General features: G+C 39.8%; 1 protein-coding gene across 1 annotated transcript in view; it reads left to right on the top strand.

Moving 5' to 3' along the window:
* gnl2 (G protein nucleolar 2) overlaps nucleotides 1-20,688 on the top strand; it is a 33,786-nt gene that overhangs the window by 9,116 nt on the left and 3,982 nt on the right. Inside the window, exons 5-14 of the mRNA XM_061958655.2 lie at nucleotides 3,377-3,561; nucleotides 3,665-3,731; nucleotides 8,711-8,869; nucleotides 8,946-9,059; nucleotides 9,125-9,253; nucleotides 9,332-9,436; nucleotides 13,052-13,210; nucleotides 19,152-19,268; nucleotides 19,349-19,794; nucleotides 19,871-19,956. Of these exons, the coding sequence (XP_061814639.2) occupies nucleotides 3,377-3,561; nucleotides 3,665-3,731; nucleotides 8,711-8,869; nucleotides 8,946-9,059; nucleotides 9,125-9,253; nucleotides 9,332-9,436; nucleotides 13,052-13,210; nucleotides 19,152-19,268; nucleotides 19,349-19,794; nucleotides 19,871-19,956 (1,567 nt within the window). The remainder of the gene's footprint in view (nucleotides 1-3,376; nucleotides 3,562-3,664; nucleotides 3,732-8,710; nucleotides 8,870-8,945; nucleotides 9,060-9,124; nucleotides 9,254-9,331; nucleotides 9,437-13,051; nucleotides 13,211-19,151; nucleotides 19,269-19,348; nucleotides 19,795-19,870; nucleotides 19,957-20,688) is intronic.

Below are 20,688 nucleotides of genomic sequence, written 5' to 3'. Positions count from 1 at the left end.
TAATAAGTCTCCTATTTGTTAAGATATTCATGCAAAGTTTGGATTCTTGGCAGAGATATCCTTTTTGTCATCTTCATGTCCATCCATCTTTGTAACGGAACATGAAATTTCTCCTTTAAATGAGCCCACGCTCCGAGTGTCGAGCTATTTGATCGCTGCAGTGACAACAAAAACATAACGAGACCAAGAAAGAAGGACAAAAACTGGATTTCCTGGCAAATATTTTAAGTTTTGACAAGTATGCAGAGGAGGCGATTAGAACTGCATTAGAAGGAGAGAAAACAGACCGAAAAAATAATTCTCACAATAATTTAAATAAATGCTATGTCAGATATCAAAACATATTTGGGGAGAATGATTGAAAATAAGAGCTTTTTTTCCTTACCGTATTTTCCGCACTATAAGGCGCACCTAAAAACCACAATTTTTCTCAAAAGCTGACAGTGCGCCTAATAACCCGGTGCGCTTTATTACGATTCATTTTCATAAAGTTTCGGTCTCGCAACTTCGGTAAACAGCCGCCATCTTTTTTCCCGGTAGAACAGGAAGCGCTTCTTCTTCTACGCAAGCAACCGCCAAGGAAAGCACCCGCCCCCATAGAACAGGAAGCGCTTCACCCGCCCCCATAGAACAGGAAGCGCTTCACCCGCCCCCATAGAACAGGAAGCGCTTCACCCGCCCCCGGAAGAAGAAGAAAAAACGCGCGGATATCACCGTACGTTTCATTTCCTGTTTACATCTGTAAAGACCACAAAATGGCTCCTACTACGCGACAAGGATCCGGATCATAAAAAGACGCAATCTCTCCATCCGCACACGGATTACTACCGTATTTCACAGCAACTGATATTCCTGTGAACTGCACTGTGGAACGGGAGCACGTACGGTGAATATTCGCACCACAGGGAATGAGGAGTCATCCTTCACTGTGGTTCTAGCTTGCCATGCTAACTTCCACCCATCCAAAAGAGACCTTTCCAGCCGGCGTCATCATAAAAGCTAACTCGAAGGGATGGATGGATGAAGAAAAGATGAGCGAGTGGTTAAGGGAAGTTTACGCGAAGAGGCCGGGTGGCTTTTTTCACACAGCTCCGAAGGCGAACACACCTTCACTAAGACGGGCAGATAGCGCCGGTCGACATACGCCAACATCTGCCAGTGGATCGTAAATGCCTGGGCAGATAGTTTCGGTCACAACTGTGGTCCGAGCTTTCCGGAAGGCAGGATTCACAGAACTGCTGCACAACAACAGCGACACTGACTCCCGATGACTTCTACGAGACGGAACCGGCCATTTTTGGATCCCACGCTTGCGCAACTTTTCAATTCGGACACCGAAGACGAAGAATTCGAAGGATTTACGAATGAAGAATAACTTCAGAAGGTGAGCGCTATGTTTATTTTGTGTGTTGTGACATTAACGTTCGAGCAACATTATGTTGCTATTTATTGCTCTACACCATTTTGAATTTTACTATGTTTGTGATTGCACATTTGCGTACATTTTGGGACAGAGTTGTTAGAACGCTGGTTTTCAATATATTATTAAAGTTTGACTGAACTATCTGACTGTTTTTTTGACATTCACTTTAGCGCAGCGTTTTTTTGACATTCACTTTAGCGCAGCGTAGGCGCGGCTTTTAGTCCGGGGCGGCTTATTGGTGGACAAAATTATGAAATATGTAATTCATAGAAGGTGCGGCTAATAATCCGGTGCGCCTTATAGTGCGGAAAATACGGTAAATACATTTAAAAAAAAGTTGAGCTCCAGCAAAAAGGGAACTTTTCCCATGCCGGGCAAAGGGCTGGTGCTTGAGCAGTGGTTATTACCATCTTAACTCTTTTTTTCCATATACTAAATACTAGTATTATATATGTATATATTGTATTTGCTGATGTAATAATGTTGTTGTAAAAAAAAAAAAAAAAATAGCTGATGCTGATACCGGTATACCTGTATGTCAAAATACCAAATATCAGCGCGGATCAGTTGATCTCTACTCTGAACTGCCAAGTGTAAAAGTAAGTGAACCACTGCTATGTTTTAAAAAGTAGGGGTATAACGATATCAAAATGTCATGGTACAATATTGTCACGGTAATTAGGCCACAGCAAGATATTATTGTTGTTAGAGATGTCCGATAATGGCTTTTTTGCCGATATCGATATTCCGATATTGTCCAACTCTTAATTACCGATTCCGATATCAACCGATACCGATACATACAGTCGTGGAATTAACACATTAATATTTTTTTTTTTTTTTTTTTTCAATTATATTATGTTTATAAACTCAGGAAATACGTCCCTGGATAAATTAAGACTTTGAATATGACCTATGTATGATCCTGTAACTACTTGGTATCGGATCGATACCCAAATTTGTGGTATCATCCAAAACTACAGATGTCCGATAATGGCTTTTTTGCCGATATCCGATATTCCGATATTGTCCAACTCTTAATTACCGATTCCGATATCAACCGATACCGATGTCCGATAATGGCTTTTTTGCCGATATCCGATATTCCGATATTGTCCAAGTCTTAATTACCGATTCCGATATCAACCGATACCGATATATACAGTCGTGGAATTAACACATTATTATGCCTAATTTTGTTGTGATGCCCCGCTGGATGCATTAAACAATGTAACAAGGTTTACCAAAATAAATCAACTCAAGTTATGGAAAAAAATGCCAACATGGCACTGCCATATTTATTATTGAAGTCACAAAGTGCATTATTTTTTTTAACATGCCTCAAAACAGCAGCTTGGAATTTGGGACATGCTCTCCCTAAGAGAGCATGAGGAGGTTGGGGGGGCGGGGTTGAGGTGGAGGGGTAGGTGGTAGCGCGGTGTATATTGTAGCGTCCCGGAAGAGTTAGTGCTGCAAGGGGTTTTGGGTATTTGTTCTGTTGTGTTTATGTTGTATTACGGTGCGGATGTTCTCCCGAAATGTGTTTGTCATTCTTGTTTGGTGTGGGTTCACAGTGTGGCGCATATTTGTAACAGTGTTAAAGTTGTTTACACGGCCACCCTCAGTGTGACCTGTATGGCTGTTGACCAAGTATGCCTTGCATTCACGTGTGTGTGTGAAGAGCCGTAGATATTATGTGACTGGGCCGAAGGCTTATTGGCGCTCTGTACTTCTCCCTACGTCCGTGTACACAGTGGCGTTTAAAAAAGTCCTATATTTTACTTTTTGAAACCGATACCGATATTTTTGAAACCGATAATTTCTGATATTACATTTTAAAGCATTTATCGTACATCTTTAACTCACATACCACAGCAGAGATGATTAACTTTAGATCAAATACATCCTTTAATGTGGACTAAATCATCTTTAATGTTTGTTTCCTGTATTCAGAACTCAAAGGTGCACATTTTAGACACAGAAGGTTTTGAGACTACATTTGGGCCCAAAGCTCAGAGAAAGAGGCCCAGTCTGGTGGTCAGTGATATGAAGGACCTGTTGGCGCAGGCTGCAGCTTCCACTATGAGCTACAGTGCAGAGAAGGACCAAGACCTGGTGACAGAGGACACGGGGGTCCGGTAAGGCAATAACTTTTGTTATACTAATCACTATTTCATTTCATCGTGCAGGTCCAACCGTAATCTGTGCATAATCCTTCATGTAGTCATTTCTTTGCTACAGAGTCGCAGTCCGCGAGGAAATTTTCAAAAAGGGTCAGTCCAAGAGGATATGGGGAGAACTTTACAAGGTATTGCTTCCTCTTCTCGCAGTTCCATGGAACCTGTATTAGAATATAGACCTTGGCTTTTTCTTGGGATTTTTGCAACACCTAAAATGAATATGCACCGAAAGTTAGAGCACTCCCATTAAAATGATAAAGGATGCGGTTGTCACTTGTTGTTGAAGTAAAGGTAGACTGTGCTTAACTTTTTTTTACACTTGTGTGACAAACCGTCATTGTGTGTCATCAAAGCTAAGAATTTTACTATTAACATAGGTGCACTTGATGTTACACTTTGTGCGACTTAAAACTTTGCACGTGCACGTAATAAACCATGATGACAGCAGGGGTGCCCACACTTTTTCAGCAGGCAAGCTACTTTTTAAATTACCAAGTCAAGGTGATCTACCTCATATACATATATATCCATCCATTTACTACCGCTTGTCCCTTTCGGGGTAGCGGGGGGTCACTGGAGCCTATCTCAGCTGCATTCCAGCGGTAGGCGGGGTACACCATATATATTTTGTATTTTTATTTTTTTTATTTTGCCGATTTTGTTTCACATGTTAAAGATGTACAAAATACAGGCATGTTTAACCAATAGATTCCTTTCTTTCATGAAGACAAGAATATAAGTTGGTGTATTACCTGATTCTGATGACTTGCATTGATTGGAATCAGGTAAGATTCACAGTAGTGCTGACAACTTCCACATAGGGCTGGGCGATATGGCCTTTTTTTAATATCTCAATATTTTTAGGCCATGTCACGATACACCATATATATCTCCATTATTTTGCCTTAGCCTTGAATGAACACTTGATGCATATAATCACAGCAGTATGATGATTCTATGTGTCTACATTAAAACATTCTTCTTCATACTGCATTAATATATGCTACTTTTAAACTTTCATGCAGAGAGGGAAATCACAACTAAGTCAATTTAGCAAAAGTGTATTTATTCAACAGTTATTAAGCAGTGGCACAAACATTCATGTCATTTCAAAACAGAATGTTCAAGATTTTCAGAGACATTTTAAAACAAGATATTAGTGCACTTTTGTGCATGATGCATACCTGCCAACTACTCCGGTTTTCCCGTAATTAGTACGGTTTTCATCAACCTATTCCAGGTTACGGTTGCAGTGATAAAAAATACGGTTTTTCATTAATTTAAATTTATTTTATTTTTTTTAAGTTTTATTCACGAAATCGCGTAACAACAATCACAATCGACACTGTTTCCCGTAACTTCCTATCGAGCCATTCCGAATGCCATGCGCGAGGCTATTTATAGCACCGCTGCCAAGCACGAGGCACCTGTTGCCCATTGTTTCCAAACGAGCGAACGATCATGGAATCAGCCGGAGAAAAATCGCAAACGAGTCTTAAACCGAAAAGAAAACTGCAGTCATTCCGTGAAGAATATTGAAAAGCCTATCCGGGAATAATTATCCGTTCCAAAAAGGGTGAAAACTACGCGAATTGCACCTTGTGCAGACAAGATTTTTCGATCGGACACGGAGGAATTAGCGATGTAAAAGACCACGTTGGGACAAAAAAACACAAGTCTAATGCCGTTGCTAAATTTGGATTTTAGCCACAAAAAGGTAATGACACCAATGTTATCTATTGGAATTGTTTAGTACTGTTTTACTGTTAAAAGGGCAGCACGGTGGCAGAGGGGTTAGTGCATCTGCCTCACAATACGAAGGTCCTGAGTAGTCTTGGGTTTAATCCCGGGCTCGGGATCTTTCTGTGTGGAGTTTGCATGTCCTCCCCGTGACTGCGTGGGTTCCCTCCGGGTACTCCGGCTTCCTCCCACCTCCAAAGACATGCACCTGGGGATAGGTTGATTGGCAACACTAAATTGGCCCTAGTGTGTGGATGTGAGTGTGAATGTTGTCTGTCTATCTGTGTTGGCCCTGCAATGAGGTGGCGACTTGTCCAGGGTGTACCCCGCCTTCCGCCCGATTGTAGCTGAGATAGGCTCCAGCGCCCCCCGCGACCCCAAAAGGGAATAAGCGGTAGAAAATGGATGGGATGGATGGATACTGTTAAAAGTGTTTATACTATTTATGCTTTCAAGTCCAAGTTGAAGAAATCTTGTTAAATGTTGACAGCACAACTACCAAAATACAGAAGTATGTCCTTAATATTTTTGCAGTGCTATTTCTGTTGAAAAGTTAAAATGATTACATTAGAGATGTGATGTGCCACTTTTCAAGTGTCTGATGGCTTAAATTAATTTTCATTAATTTTTCATGTTTTGAATTCTTTTGAAAGGCTTACAAAAAAACTACATTTGAATTGTAATTCCATGCTATTGACAGGACTATTAATTTTAATGAAGTTAGCTTACCATGTTTACAGTATGATAATTGTGATAGAAATGTGAATTTTAGGCACATAATATTTTTTACAATTGAACAAGGCAGTGGATTATACAAGCTTGGACAGAAAGTTAATAATGACACCAATTTGTTTTTTAATGGAATTGTTTAGTACTGTTTTACCATTTGTTTACTGTAAAAAGTGTTTATACTGTTTATACTTTCAATTAACAAATTGAAGTCTTGTGAAAGGTTGACAGGATAACTGGCATTAACTGTCAAAATAATTTCAAACTATTGAAGTTAGCTTACAGAATAAACATGTCAATCAACCCATATGATTTTTGCTGTAATATTTTTGTTTTGAAAAGTCACTGTGACTGATAGAAAAGTGATGGTTTTAGCAACATTTTAACCTGTCTGAATGCAATCAATCATTTTCACTAAGATGACATATCAAAACAACACTAAATTAAAGTGCACTTTTTGTACACAACGCCACTACAATAGTTTAAAACAAATAAAGTGCACTTTTGTGCATGACGTCACACAAGATATTTCAATAAGTGTCAAATAAAAATGAGCTGCATAATAGGAAATCAAATAGTGTATGTCCTTCACTATGTGGTAGGTTCCTGCGGACGTTATCTCCTTCTGTTGTTGACTATTTTTTTCATACGGTGTTGATCTGGAAATGGTTGCCTGGGCATTTTGCTGATGTGGCACCGAACGGAGATGTTGACATGCGGAGTTTGAAGCACTCTTCATTCTCTAGCGGGTGACTTTTCAAATGATGCTACACATTAGCAGTAATGCTACTTTTTGTAGCAACGCTTTTGCCCCACACTTGACAAATTACGGTTGTCTGTTCGACATCTTCCCGCTTGAAGCCAAACCACCGCCAGACGATGGACCCTGTGCGTTTTTTTTTTAGGAATTAATTCTTCCTTCATTTCCAGATTCGCACCTTCTTTCTCTTGTATTACCACTCGCATCACAGCTAACGTTACCCATGCCGCTACCTCTCTGCTCCGCGAGGGCGTATACGTATGTGACGTATGTAAGAAAGAGCGCTTGTTTTATGTCTCTGTGAGAAGGAGAGACCAGAAAGAGTGAAAAGAGCCTGTAGTGTAATACCCGCAGCTAAAAACAACTGCGTGAGAACGTATACTCGAATATCACGATATAGTCATTTTCTATATCGCACAGAGACAAACCTGCGATATATCGAGTATATTCCATATATCGCCCAGCCCTACTTCCACATTTTCGATTTTACATTGTGGTGGAGAAAAAAAGTCCTCCTTTCTGTCCAATACCACATGGAAGTGGTTGGTTTTGGCCATCTTATTTGTGCAGCTTCCCAACTTGTTTTTTTTTACACTTTACAAGAAATACATTGACGCAAACTCCGTGACTTGCTAGGTTGCTAGCGCTAGCTTTTGGAGACTCTTATTTTGTTAGCGCAGACATTACTTGATTACAGTACAGTGTTTTATTTTCCTATATTCAAGTAGTGTTACTGTTCAAATATTACGTATAATTGTTAAATAAAACCTCTGCCTTGTTTATAATGAATACTTAGGCCTACTACACTGCTGTACTTTAATGTGGGTGATTATGTTGGTACTTGGAGAGCCAAGTGTTTTCTGAGGTGGTACTTGGTGAAAAAAGGTTTGAGAACCACTATTCTAGTGTAATGTATTAGGAATGGTAATTTATGGATATTAATCATGTAATGCAGTTACTACGACAGTTGTCAATTAGTATAGTAGAAGGAAAAGTCAAACACAAATACAAATAAACAGAGTAGACATTGAAAGGGTAAAATAAAACACATTTTTGGGTGTAATAATAGATGATAAAATGAACTGTAAATCTCATGTACAAAATATACAACATAAAGTAGGCAAGAAACTCGTCAATAATGAATAAAGCAAAATATTTTCTAGACCAAAAATCACTTCATATTCTTTACTGCTTGCTGGTGTTACCATATCTGAGTTTTTGTGTAGAAATATGGGGAAATAACTACAAATATCCGCTTCATTCACTTAACTGTTACAAAAAAGATCAATTAGAATAATACATAATGTTGGATATAGAGAACATACAAATACTTTATTTATTGAATCACAAATATTGAAATTAAATGACTTGATGCATTTGCAAACAGCTAAAATGATGTACAAAGCAAACTATAACCTGCTACCCAAGAATGTACAACAACTCTTCTCAACAAAAGAGCAGCACTTTTATTGTGAAGACAGGAACTGTGCGGTCAGTCTTTAGGCTTTTGACGGGAGGTACGGTTGAAATAAAAAGTATTTCCTGATGGTCTTTTTTTCCTTCACACTGAGCTGGCAGCAGCCAGCGTCATCTCACAAGATCCTCGGGTGCCTTGAATGTCAATCAAGTAACAAAAGTGACGTCATAGTGAAAATTGATGATCACTAATTTTTAGGTTTATTTTTTAATGCCTGGCTGGCGGTCGACTGACACATCCTCTGCGATCGACTGGTAGCTCGCGATCGACGTAATGGGCACCCCTGGTTCACAGTTTCAAAAATGTTCATGTTTATGTTTAGCAATGTTTTACGTTCCACTATACATAAGTGTGGAATTTGTGAAATGTCATTGTTGGATTTATTTATCTCGTCCCTTCAGGTGATTGACTCGTCAGACGTGGTCATCCAAGTGCTGGACGCCCGCGATCCTATGGGAACGCGCTCCCAGAACATCGAGTCATACATCAAGAAGGAGAAATCTTGGAAGCATCTGATCTTTGTTCTCAACAAGTGTGACCTCATCCCCACCTGGGTCACTGTAAGTCTTTCATCTTGTCCCTGCATTCTACTCTGAGCAGCCGCACTCAAATGTGTCCTCGAATGTCTTCAATCAGAAACGCTGGGTGGTGCTGTTGTCCCAGGAGTATCCCACGCTGGCTTTTCACGCCAGCCTTACCAACTCTTTTGGTAAAGGCTCCCTCATTCAGCTCCTCAGACAGTTTGGAAAGGTAAGCCCCGCACTCGGGTCCCAGAGCCTTCTTTTAAATTGACCCGAATTTCCATCTTACTGCAGCTCCACACAGATAAGAAACAAATAAGCGTGGGCTTCATTGGTTATCCAAATGTGGGAAAGAGCTCAGTCATCAACACGCTGCGCTCAAAGAAGGTCTGCAAAGTGGCGCCTATTGCTGGAGAAACAAAGGTAGTGTTTCTTGTCAATCAAAAATGAGCATATTAGCTTTTTTCCCCTCTAATTTTAACTTGGACTTTTTTTCCCCAGGTGTGGCAATACATCACTTTAATGCGGCGTATCTTCCTCATTGATTGTCCAGGTGTGGTCTACCCTTCAGAAGACAACGAAACTGAGATTGTCCTCAAAGGAGTGGTACGTTTTGTTGTGTTTGATGAAAAGCTCTACAGTGTTTATTTGTTGCACTCTGCCAAAAGTAGATTTTAGATTTAGTTTTTTTAAAAAGGGATAATAAAAATGAATGAACATTTACACATAAATATGTGCGATTAAGTAGAGTTGAGTTTGTGTTTATTTGGAACATACCGTATTTTTCGGAGTATAAGTCGCACCAGCCAAAAATGCATAATAAAGAAGGAAAAAACATATATAAGTCACACTGGAGTATAAGTCGCATCTTTTGGGGAAATTTATTTGATAAAAGCCAACACCAAGAATAGACATTTGAAAGGCAATTTAAAATAAATAAAGAATAGTGAACAACAGGCTGAATAAGTGTACGTTATATGAGGCATAAATAACCAACTGAGAACGTGCCTGGTATGTTAACGTAACATATTATGGTAAGAGTCATTCAAATAACTATAACACTTCCTGTTCTCAATTTATTCACAATATACGCTATAAGTAATAACATTACAAATGAATAATAATTAGTGAAGTACCGTATTTTCTGCACCATAAGGCGCCCTGGGTTAAAAGCCGCGCCTTCAATGAACGGCATATTTCAAAACTTTGTCCACCAATAAGCCGCCCCGTGTTGTAAGCCGCATCTAACTGCGCTAAAGGAATGTCAAAAAAACAGTCAGATAGGTCAGTCAAACTTTAATAATATATTAAAAACCAGCGTTCTAACAACTCTGTTCACTCCCAAAATGTACGCAAATGTGCAATCACAAACATACGTATATCAACATGGACAGAGCTGCGTGAAAAAAGCCACCTGGCCTCTTCGCGTAAACTTAAACTTACCTTAACCACTCGCTCATCTTTTCTTCATCCATCCCTTCGAGTTAGCTTTTATGATGACGCCGGCTGGAAAGGTCTCTTTTGGCAAGGTCTTCCTTTTGAATATCACCACGGGTGGAAGTTAGCATGGCAAGCTAGAACCACAGTGAAGGATGACTTCTCATTCCCTGTGGTGCGAATATTCACCGTACGTGCTCCCGTTCCACAGTGCGGTTCACAGGAATATCAGTTGCTGTGAAATACGGTAGTAATCCGTGTGCGGATGGAGAGATTGCGTCTTTTCATGAACCGGATCCTTGTCGCTTAGTAGGAGCCATTTTGTGGTCTTTACAGATGTAAACAGGAAATGAAACGTACGGTGATATCCGCGCGTTTTTTCTTCTTCTTCCGGGGGCGGGTGGTTGCTTACAGTAGAAGAAGAAGCGCTTCCTGTTCTATGGGGGCGGGTGCTTACCTTGGCGGTTGCTTGCGTAGAAGAAGAAGCGCTTCCTGTTCTACCGGGAAAAAAGATGGCGGCTGTTTACCTAAGTTGCGAGATCGAAACTTTATGAAAATGAATCTTAATATTTATCCATATATAAAGCGCACCGGGTTAAAAGCCGCACTGTCAGCTTTTGAGTAAATTTGTGGTTTTTAGGTGCGGCTAATGGTGCGGAAAATACGGTAAGTTACATTTCATATGATGAGATAAATAAGATTATCTACAAAATAAATGAATGGATGGATGAAATAAATTCAGAATGTTTATCTTGGTTCTTCTTCTTTGTACTTTGTAAACACTTTAAGTTTGAAGAGTTTCTTGAAGTGGATTATATTAGTACATTGTTTGATTTATTTGCTTCATCCATTCCATCATTTAATTCTACATACCGATATACTGAAGGTCTTAAGTGTTGTACGTGCGTACAAATGTTTTAAATTACATTTTTCTCTAAGATCATAATTCTCCTCTTTTGTTGAGAAGAATTGTTGTATATTCTTGGGTAGCAGGTTATAGTTTGCTTTATGTATAATTTTAGCTGTTTGCAAATTCACTGTCGTGGAATTTCAGTATTTTCGATTCAATGAATAAAGGGTTTGTATGTTCTCTATATCCAACATTGTGTCATTCGAACTGATCTTTTTTGTAACACAGTTAATGAAGTGTACTTTTGTAGTTATTTCCCCCATATTTCTGCACAATAACTCAAATCAGATTAATATAACAATTGATCTCGCCAGTGTTTTGGTAAGTTAAATTAAAATGAAGACAAATACATTTAAAACATAGTGCATCGATTCACAGTATTAAAACGTAAAATTCCATAATTTAAGTGTCAATGGTGCTGCTGCAGACACTCGCTGCCACACATGTACCTTGCACATTGCATGAATATGTACAACAATTGATAACATACATATTTCATAATATACGCACTGCAAAAACTGAAATCTAAGTAAGATGAAATATCTCAAATAAGGGTGATATTTGCTTATTTTCTGTCTGATAAGATAATTCTTCTCACTAAGCAGATTTTATGTTAGTGTTTTACTTGTTTTTTGGGTTTTTGTCCTAAATGATCTCAGTAAGATATTACAGCTTGTTGCTGAGATTTTATGACCTATATTGAGTAAAACACGCTTGAAACTAGAATATCAACTTTGGCAAAGCTGTGTCATCAACACTCACAAGTATAAAACTACTTTTTTAAAGTAACAATTTCTTATTTCAAGCATGGGAAAAAAAATCATGACTTTGACACAATTGTGTCTCATAATTAAAACAGATGACATCCAAATGGACTTTGCTGTTGTATTTTCAATGAAACAATAGAAAATACGTACTCATATAGTAGTACAGTTGTTTTTAGTGAGAATATACTTATTTTAAGGTATTTTTGGGTTCATTGAGGTTAGCTAATTTTACTTGTTTTGGAAAGTCTTGACAAGCCAAATTTCCTTGTTCTATTAGCAGATAATTTTGCTTGGTTCAAATAAAATACCCCTCATTTTTGTTTTTTGTTTTCTTGTTTTTGAACACTGACTTTTTGCAGTGCACTTCCATTTTATACCAGTAGTCTATAAACTATTATTAACATTTTTTTATTTGGACCCTGTTGCGCGACCAGTCTTCCTCTCAGGGAATGAATCACACTGGTCACTCCCAAGCTCTATACATTGAGTATAAAAGACCACCGAGACAGAATAGTACTTGGCCAAGTTTTACTAAATCTTTCGGAGACCAGCCCTTACAACGCAACAATAGCATCAGCAAGCGAGGTCTAAATTCAAACAAAAAGTGTATGCTTATGTAGAACAAAAACAGCCCCTCTCGCCCAGAAAGAAGCGCAGCTGCTTCTTCAAAACAGATAAGGAACTGGCCAAAACAGCTCTCTGAGCTGACAAACAGGAGCCCTTAAGACAAAACAAAGAGTTTACTAGCAGACATAAGATAAAAGCAAGGAGGTCACGAGAAGACACACTACATGGGAAAATACTAGCTGATTTAAACATGACTATGGATTCAAAAAGAACACTTAAAAATATCTAATTCTCACAATCCCCTAACGAGCCATTTTTAAGGCCTTATTAAATGAGGCCTCTGTTGACGGTTCCTTTTATACTTACAGGTATTGTGTTACATGTCTGACAGGCTGGAAAAGAAAATGAGAGTTGCCCAGCGCACTTTTTTCCATAAAAACAAATCTCTCAACATGTTCTGGTCCTTTTGGACAACAAGCAGCGGGTCACCCACCTCACACACCATTAAACTTTGTTTCATGGCTTTTCCCCCTCATGAAGGTTCAAGTAGAGAAGATCAAGAACCCCGAGGAGCACATCGGCGCAGTGCTGGAGCGAGCCAAACCAGAATACATCCAGAAGACCTACCGCGTTCCCAAGTGGACCTCCACAGAAGATTTCCTGGAGAAGTTGGCATTTCGCTTTGGCAAACTTTTAAAGGTACGAGGAGACTATCAATTGCAAATAAATGACTACATCGAAATGGTAGCAAAATACATAAAAAGTTATATAATTAACTCTCAGGGGAAAAAGGCTGACTTTTTTTGTTGTATTTTTGGTCATAATGTTTGTTATTACTCAAATTAAGGCTGCAGCTAACGATTATTTTTCTATCGATTAATCTATAGATTATTTTTTCGATTAATCGGTTAATCTATAGATTATTTTTTTCGATTAATCTATAGATTATTTTTCCTTTTACCGATTATTTTTTTAATTTAAAATGAAGATGAAAAAATAAATTTAGGCCAGTTTTTTCAAAAGGCATGACTTTTATTTACAAAAAAAACATTGACAACAACATGACAAAATATTCTGTAACAATGTAAACATTTAAAACTTTTAACATTTAACAAAATTAAAAGTAGCTTATTTGCTTTTTAATGTGCAAATATAAAAGTAAACATCCAGTGCAAATCTTAATATTCTGCAATAGTATAAGCATTTCAAAAGTAAAAGTATTGCTTATTTTGCTTTAAAATGTGCAAAAATAAAGATAAACATCCAATACAAAAAAGTGCAAAACGAAATATTCTGTAACAGTGTAAACATTTCAACAAAAGTAAAAGTATTGCTTATTTTGCTTAATAACACAACAATGATAGTATGATTAAAGTGAAAGTTAATTGTTCGTTTGTACATAGTATATGTAACTGTTAATGTTGTAAAAGGTATTTGCACAAATAATTAACGTTAGCGTTAGCGTCTTTGTAAACACTGAACAGGCACGCCAAACGCGCCTCTCAGAGCGAAACGATGTTTTAGTTTATGAATTTACAACGCAGATACAAATGACACATTCATGTTTTTGTGTAATGATGACAACGTATACCGTATTTTCCGCACTATAAGGCGCACCGGATTATTAGCCGCACCTTCAATGAATGGCATATTTCATAACTTTGTCCACCAATAAGCCGCCCCGGACTATAAGCCGCGCCTACGCTGCGCTAAAGGGAATGTCAAAAAAACAGTCAGATAGGTCAGTCAAACTTTAATAATATATTAAAAACCAGCGTTCTAACAACTCTGTTCACTCCCAAAATGTACGCAAATGTGCAATCACAAACATAGTAAAATTCAAAATAGTGCAGAGCAATAGCAACATAATGTTGCTCGAACGTTAATGTCACAACACACAAAATAAACATAACGCTCACTTTCTGAAGTTATTCTTCATTCATAAATCCCTCGAATTTTTCTCCTTCGGTGTCCGAATTGAAAAGTTGGGCGAATGTCGTCCGGCGCTGCCTCTGTCTTAGTGAAGGTGTGTTCGCCTTCGGTCATCCATTGTTCCCACGCAGTTAGCAGTCTAGCTTCGAATGCCCTGTTGACACCAATATCTAGCGGCTGGAGGTCTTTTGTCAATCCACCCGGAATGACGGCGAGTATTGAATTAAGCGCGTAAGCGTGTCTCTCAATGTGATGTTATGAGCTAGCAAATATAACAACTACACTACCCAGCATGCAACGATAGTGACGAGCATGCGCGGTAGCCCTGAGAAGCGTTGTTGTATGCTGGCAGTTAGAATGTGGTTATGAGCACGCTGTGAGTAAACGTTGAGAACTCAGTTAACACGCGTCGTCTGCATTATTTATAATTAGACAGACAACACACTTAATAGGAGCCATTTTGGGGTCTTTACATAAACACACAAATGGAAATGAAACGTCACATATCCCAGCATGCACCGCGCGCTTCTTCGTCATCCACTGTTCCTACGCAGTTAGCAGTCTAGCTTCGAATGCCCTGTTGACACCAATATCTAGCGGCTGGAGGTCTTTTGTCAATCCACCCGGAATGACGGCGAGTATTGAATTAAGCGCGTAAGCGTGTCTCTCAATGTGATGTTATGAGCTAGCAAATATAACAACTACACTACCCAGCATGCAACGATAGTGACGAGCATGCGCGGTAGCCCTGAGAAGCGTTGTTGTATGCTGGCAGTTAGAATGTGGTTATGAGCACGCTGTGAGTAAACGTTGAGAACTCAGTTAACACGCCTCGTCTGCATTATTTATAATTAGACAGACAACACACTTAATAGGAGCCATTTTGGGGTCTTTACATAAACACACAAATGGAAATGAAACGTCACATATCCCAGCATGCACCGCGTGCTTCTTCTTCTTCCGGGGCGGGTGGTTGCTTACAGTAGAAGAAGAAGCGCTTCCTGTTCTATGGGGGCGGGTGCTTACCTTGGCGGTTGCTTGCGTAGAAGAAGAAGCGCTTCCTGTTCTACCGGGAAAAAAGATGGCGGCTGTTTACCGAAGTTGCGAGATCGAAACTTTATGAAAATGAATCGTAATATTAATCCATATATAAAGCGCACCGGGTTAAAAGCCGCACTGTCAGCTTTTGAGTAAATTTGTGGTTTTTAGGTGCGGCTAATGGTGCGGAAAATACGGTACTCACGCGAACGATTGACTAGTTGATGGTGATGGCAAGAACGCTGTCGGATGTTTTCTTTTCAAATGTTCGTTCATAGCCGTTGTGCTGCTATGATAGGCCATTTCCGCTCGACACAGTGTGCATACAACAACTGTCAAGTGTTTTGCTTTTTTCGCTGTGCTTATCCCACACTTGAAGGGATGTACCAATGCTGAATGTGGCTTCTGGATTTCACTCAAAAGACCAGACCGTAGTTACTTTTTCCTTTTATTTTCCTTTAGTTTGCAACAGTTTTTCCAACGAAGAAACAGCTTCTTTTTTCTTCTTTAGTCTTTTTAGCAGTGTTAGTAGACTTTAGTAGACTTTAGTTTCTTTAGCTGTCATTAGCTGTCTTTAGTAGCCTTTAGTAGCCTTTAGCTTCTTTAGTAGATGAAAAACCTTTAAGGACAAAACACCACAAGATTAACATGCTGTAAAAAATCAATCAATTATCAATCCCATAATTTACAATTATTAATTAGGCTATCAAACTCTTAACCATTAAACAAGTGCAAGAAAATGTACACATCTTTTCCCTTTAAGTTAAAACAGATTTTAAATAAATTGTCTCAACATAAATGCACCAAGATACATATAAAATACATTTAAACCCAGAAACACAATAGATAAATGCAGCAGAAAACCCAATATGCAAATACATAAATACCTAACCAATTAACCACCTATTTAGATACATATTTAAAATCCATATTCAATATAAATATATTATTAATTTAGCAGTGAAACACTCAATCTTAAACGCTGTCTACTGGTAGAAAAATGCCCCTTTTTCTATGCCCTCACCAGCAGCCAATGATCCAACACAGTTAAATCCAACACTTTAAGTTGAGCGACTTCACCCTCCTGATGAAGCAAACTGCTCCAACATTTATCAAACTAAGCAAAGAATATCAACACTTCCTTACTAAACAACAGTTACACAAACACCGTGTGTATTTGGCCTCCAGACTAAGCACGCTACATGCACACAACTCCCCCGCACCCCCCATCTCACCAGCACAACAGGTGCGCCACACCCACAAAGAGAACTAAAGTGCAATCTTACCGGCTGTCCGTTCAGCTTTTGGTTTTGGTACACTTTTGGCACAACTCTGGGTTTTCTGTAATGGACTAAACATTTTTCCACTCTGCGCTGGCGTCTTTTGTACTCCTTGATTTGACACAGCGGTCTAATTACCGGGCTCGCGCACCAGCAGATGAGACTGGAGTGCGCCGCGTTATACCTGCGCGTGAACGTAAACTGATCGGCTCTGATCATATAAGCCGACTGGCCGAAATAATGCCGAATTATGTACATTTCCTGGGGTTGCCTAGGTGAATAGGGATGCGGATGTGCTCTAAGATAAAATATAATTTTATTAAGTGGGGTTTGGCTGGTTGCTAAACAGCCACGGTTGCGAGCTCGCGCGTCAGCTGACGAGACAGCTGTTCGCCGCTACAACATTATTAGGCCGTTTATTGAAATACTCCCACACTTTTGACGACTTTTGGCGTGCTTTTTTCCCCTCGCTCGCACCGTTCGCATCGTCTGCTTTGCGCTCCGCCATGACGGTAGTGTGACGTAAATATGCGACGCGTCGATGCACAAAAACGGCGTCGACGTATTTACGTAACCGATGACGTCGATGACGTCGACTATGTCGACGCGTCGTTTCAGCCTTAACTCAAATATATATGATTTTTTCATATTTAAAAAAAAAAAAAGTATGTCCAATTCTTTCACATACGTATGATACACTGGCAGTTATTAGACAATATCCCAAAGCTAAAAAGGACATATAAGCATTGTACCCTCTAAAGTGCTATTGCGTACTGCTCCTGTGTCCTCTGCTCAAGGAAAATCTAGCATACCAAATCCAACCTGAATTCTGAACCAAATAAACACATCATTTATTCTGTGCAATTTCCAATACAACTGTGTGAGAGACAGTAACAAGTCGTCACAACAGATAAAACAATGACGATGTCTGTGGAGACGTTTTAAGGAGGAGGAGAAGGTGGTCTGCATCAAGGATCATTTTATTGAGAAAAACTAAAGACTGTCGGCCGTAACCACACCAACACAACATCAGCAACAAAACTACTATCAGGCAAAACTAGTCATTTTCTCCGTAATCACACCAAAACAAACAAAGCATACATGCATTGACAGCAGCCGCTCTCTTTAATCGCACCAAAGGACGCACACACTCTGCTCATCCAGTGATGCCTTTTGAGCCACAAAAATATTTGGACAACTTAGACACCACACATTAATTGTAACTACCAGGTCGACACACTAATGCGGCTCACGTGCAGCCAATAAATGTCATTAGCAGCGTGTTGCTGTTTGGCAGGTTATCTCATAGCACCAAAAGCAGTTAAAAATGCTGCATGCTATCTCTTATTATGGGAAAACGAACAGACACCCAAACTCCACAGTCAGCTTTTTGCTTATTCTAGCTCAGTGATTCTCAAACTGTGGTATGCAGGCTCCATCTTGTGCAGTGTTTTTTCAGTGGTTTTTATCCTTCTTTGTAGAGACATTGTTGATTGTCATGTCATGTTCGGATGTACATTGTGGACGCCGTCTTTGCTCCACAGTAAGTCTTTGCTGTCGTCCAGCATTCTGTTTTTGTTTACTTTTGTAGCCAGTTCAGTTTTAGTTTTGTTCTGCATAGCCTTCCCTAAGCTTCAATGCCTTTTCTTAGGGGCACTCACCTTTTGTTTATTTTTTATTTAAGTATTAGACACCTTTTTACCTGCACATTGCCTCCCGCTGTTTCCGACATCTACAAAGCAATTAGCTACCGGCTGTCACCTACTGATATGGAAGAGTATTACACGGTTACTCTACCGAGCTCTAGACAGCACCGACACTCAACAACAACACTTAATTTGCAGACTATAATTACTGGTTTGCAAAAAATATTTTTAACCCAAATAGGTGAAATTAGATCATCTCCCACAGCACACCAGACTGTATCTCGCGGCAGATGTCTGTTCAACATCTTCCCGCTTGAAGCCAAACCACCGCCAGACGATGGATTCCCTGCTGTTTTTCTGGGGAATTAATTATTCTTCCTTCTTCATTTGTTACCAGATTCGCACCTTTCTCTCGTATTACCACTCGCACCGCCAGCATCACAGCTAACGTTACCCATGCTGCTACTTCTCTGCTCGGCGAGGGCGTATGACCTTGCATGCGCGACAGTATGTGACGTATGTAAGAATGTGCGCTTGTTTTATGTCTCTGAGGAGAGACAGGAAAGAGTGAAAAGAGCCTTTAGTGTAATGCCCGCAGCTAAAAGCAACTGGTGAGAACGTATACTCCAATATCACAATATAGTCATTTTCTATATCGCACAGATACAAACCTGCGATATATCGAGTATATTCCATATATCGCCCAGCCCTAATTACAAGTATAACATATTTTTCATTGTGCAGGGAGGCGAACCAGATCTCCCCACTGTGTCCAAAATGGTGTTGAATGATTGGCAGCGGGGGCGTATACCTTTTTTTGTGAAGCCCCCAGGACCCCAGGGAGACCAGGGACACCACGAGGTAAAAAATATTTCATAAAGGTTGCATTTCTCACAAGAGCCCGTCCATGTTGAAACTGTTAAATCTTGGTCTGGCACAAGGAGCCGCTGCCAGTAGAAGGCCCCTCAGAAGCAGTAGATGTTGGGCAGACAGACGACGCGGCCACTGTCCCTGCTGTGGAAGATGAAGACAAGAAAAAAGAAAAGGAGCAGCTAGACAAGATTGTCTCAAACGTGCGACAGAACTTCGGCAAGATCAACGTGGCGCCAGAATTCAACGAGGAAGACCTGGTCCCTGTGGAAATGCCCGACCTAGACATCTCTGACTTTTCTGGTTCTGAGGCTGAAGTGGAAGAGGACAGCGAGGAAGAAGATGGTGTAGAGAAAAAGAAGGAAGAGGAAGACACCAGCGAGCCAGTTGGCGACAAGGTTCCGGTCGTTGAGTCCAGCAAGACTTCCAAGCAGGTGATCCGCGAGCTAGACGATAAGATTGCCAAGTATAAGCAGTTTCTGGACCGGGCCAAATCCAAGCGCTTCTCTGCGATACGGTCAGTCGACTTTCAAACTAACTTAAAGTTGTCAGGAGGGGAAACTAACCTGTGTCTTTTTTTTTTTATGGAACAGGATACCTAAATCACTTTCTGACAAAGTGCTCAGCGACATCCAGAAGAAACGACCAGAACCTTCCAAGAAGCAAGCACAGAAGAAAGGTAAAACATGACGTTTGAAACAGGCTATCATGTTAGGTTAGAAGAACTTAATCATCTAGTTGACAGCACTCCAGGGTTCATTATAGAAGATGTGTATAAATAATCGTTAGTTGCAGGCCTAGTTTGTAGTCTAAATATCAATACTTGGTCTGGGGTTTGTGTCTTCCATCTATCAATCAATCAATGTTTACTTATATAGCCCTAAATCACGAGTGTCTTAAAGGGTTGGACAAGCCACAACGACATTCTCGGTTCAGATCCCACATCAGGGCAAGGAAAAACTCAACCCAATGGGACAATGAGAAACCTTGGAGAGGACCGCAGATGTGGGGACCCCCCACCCCCCCTCCCGGTCTCAAATACTAGTGTGCCCTCAATAGCCCTGCTGTAGTGTGTAGCATGCTGGGAATTAACCGTGCATGTGATGGAGGAATGCACTGTGCAGGGTTGAAATTCTACTCAATTTGCATGAAATTAGGTTGTTTTATCTAATAATCATGCTGCAAGATCTAGCATGTTGCATTCAATGTTTATTCCCATTAATTCCCGTTAACTCCTATGGAAAGTTTCCAACTTTGAATATTCCTGGAATTTTGCAACCCTAATAACGACATAAGTTTTTTATACTGATCGGTATTGATAATTATTGGCCTTTTTAGCTGGGGGCGGATCACAGGCGGTCTCTTGTCCCTGATGTCATGAAAACACAGACTCTCTAAAGCAGACCTGGGC

This window comes from Nerophis lumbriciformis, linkage group LG04 (assembly GCF_033978685.3).
Source record: "Nerophis lumbriciformis linkage group LG04, RoL_Nlum_v2.1, whole genome shotgun sequence".
NCBI lineage: Eukaryota > Metazoa > Chordata > Actinopteri > Syngnathiformes > Syngnathidae > Nerophis > Nerophis lumbriciformis.
This window is presented reverse-complemented; position numbering and strand designations above follow the sequence as displayed.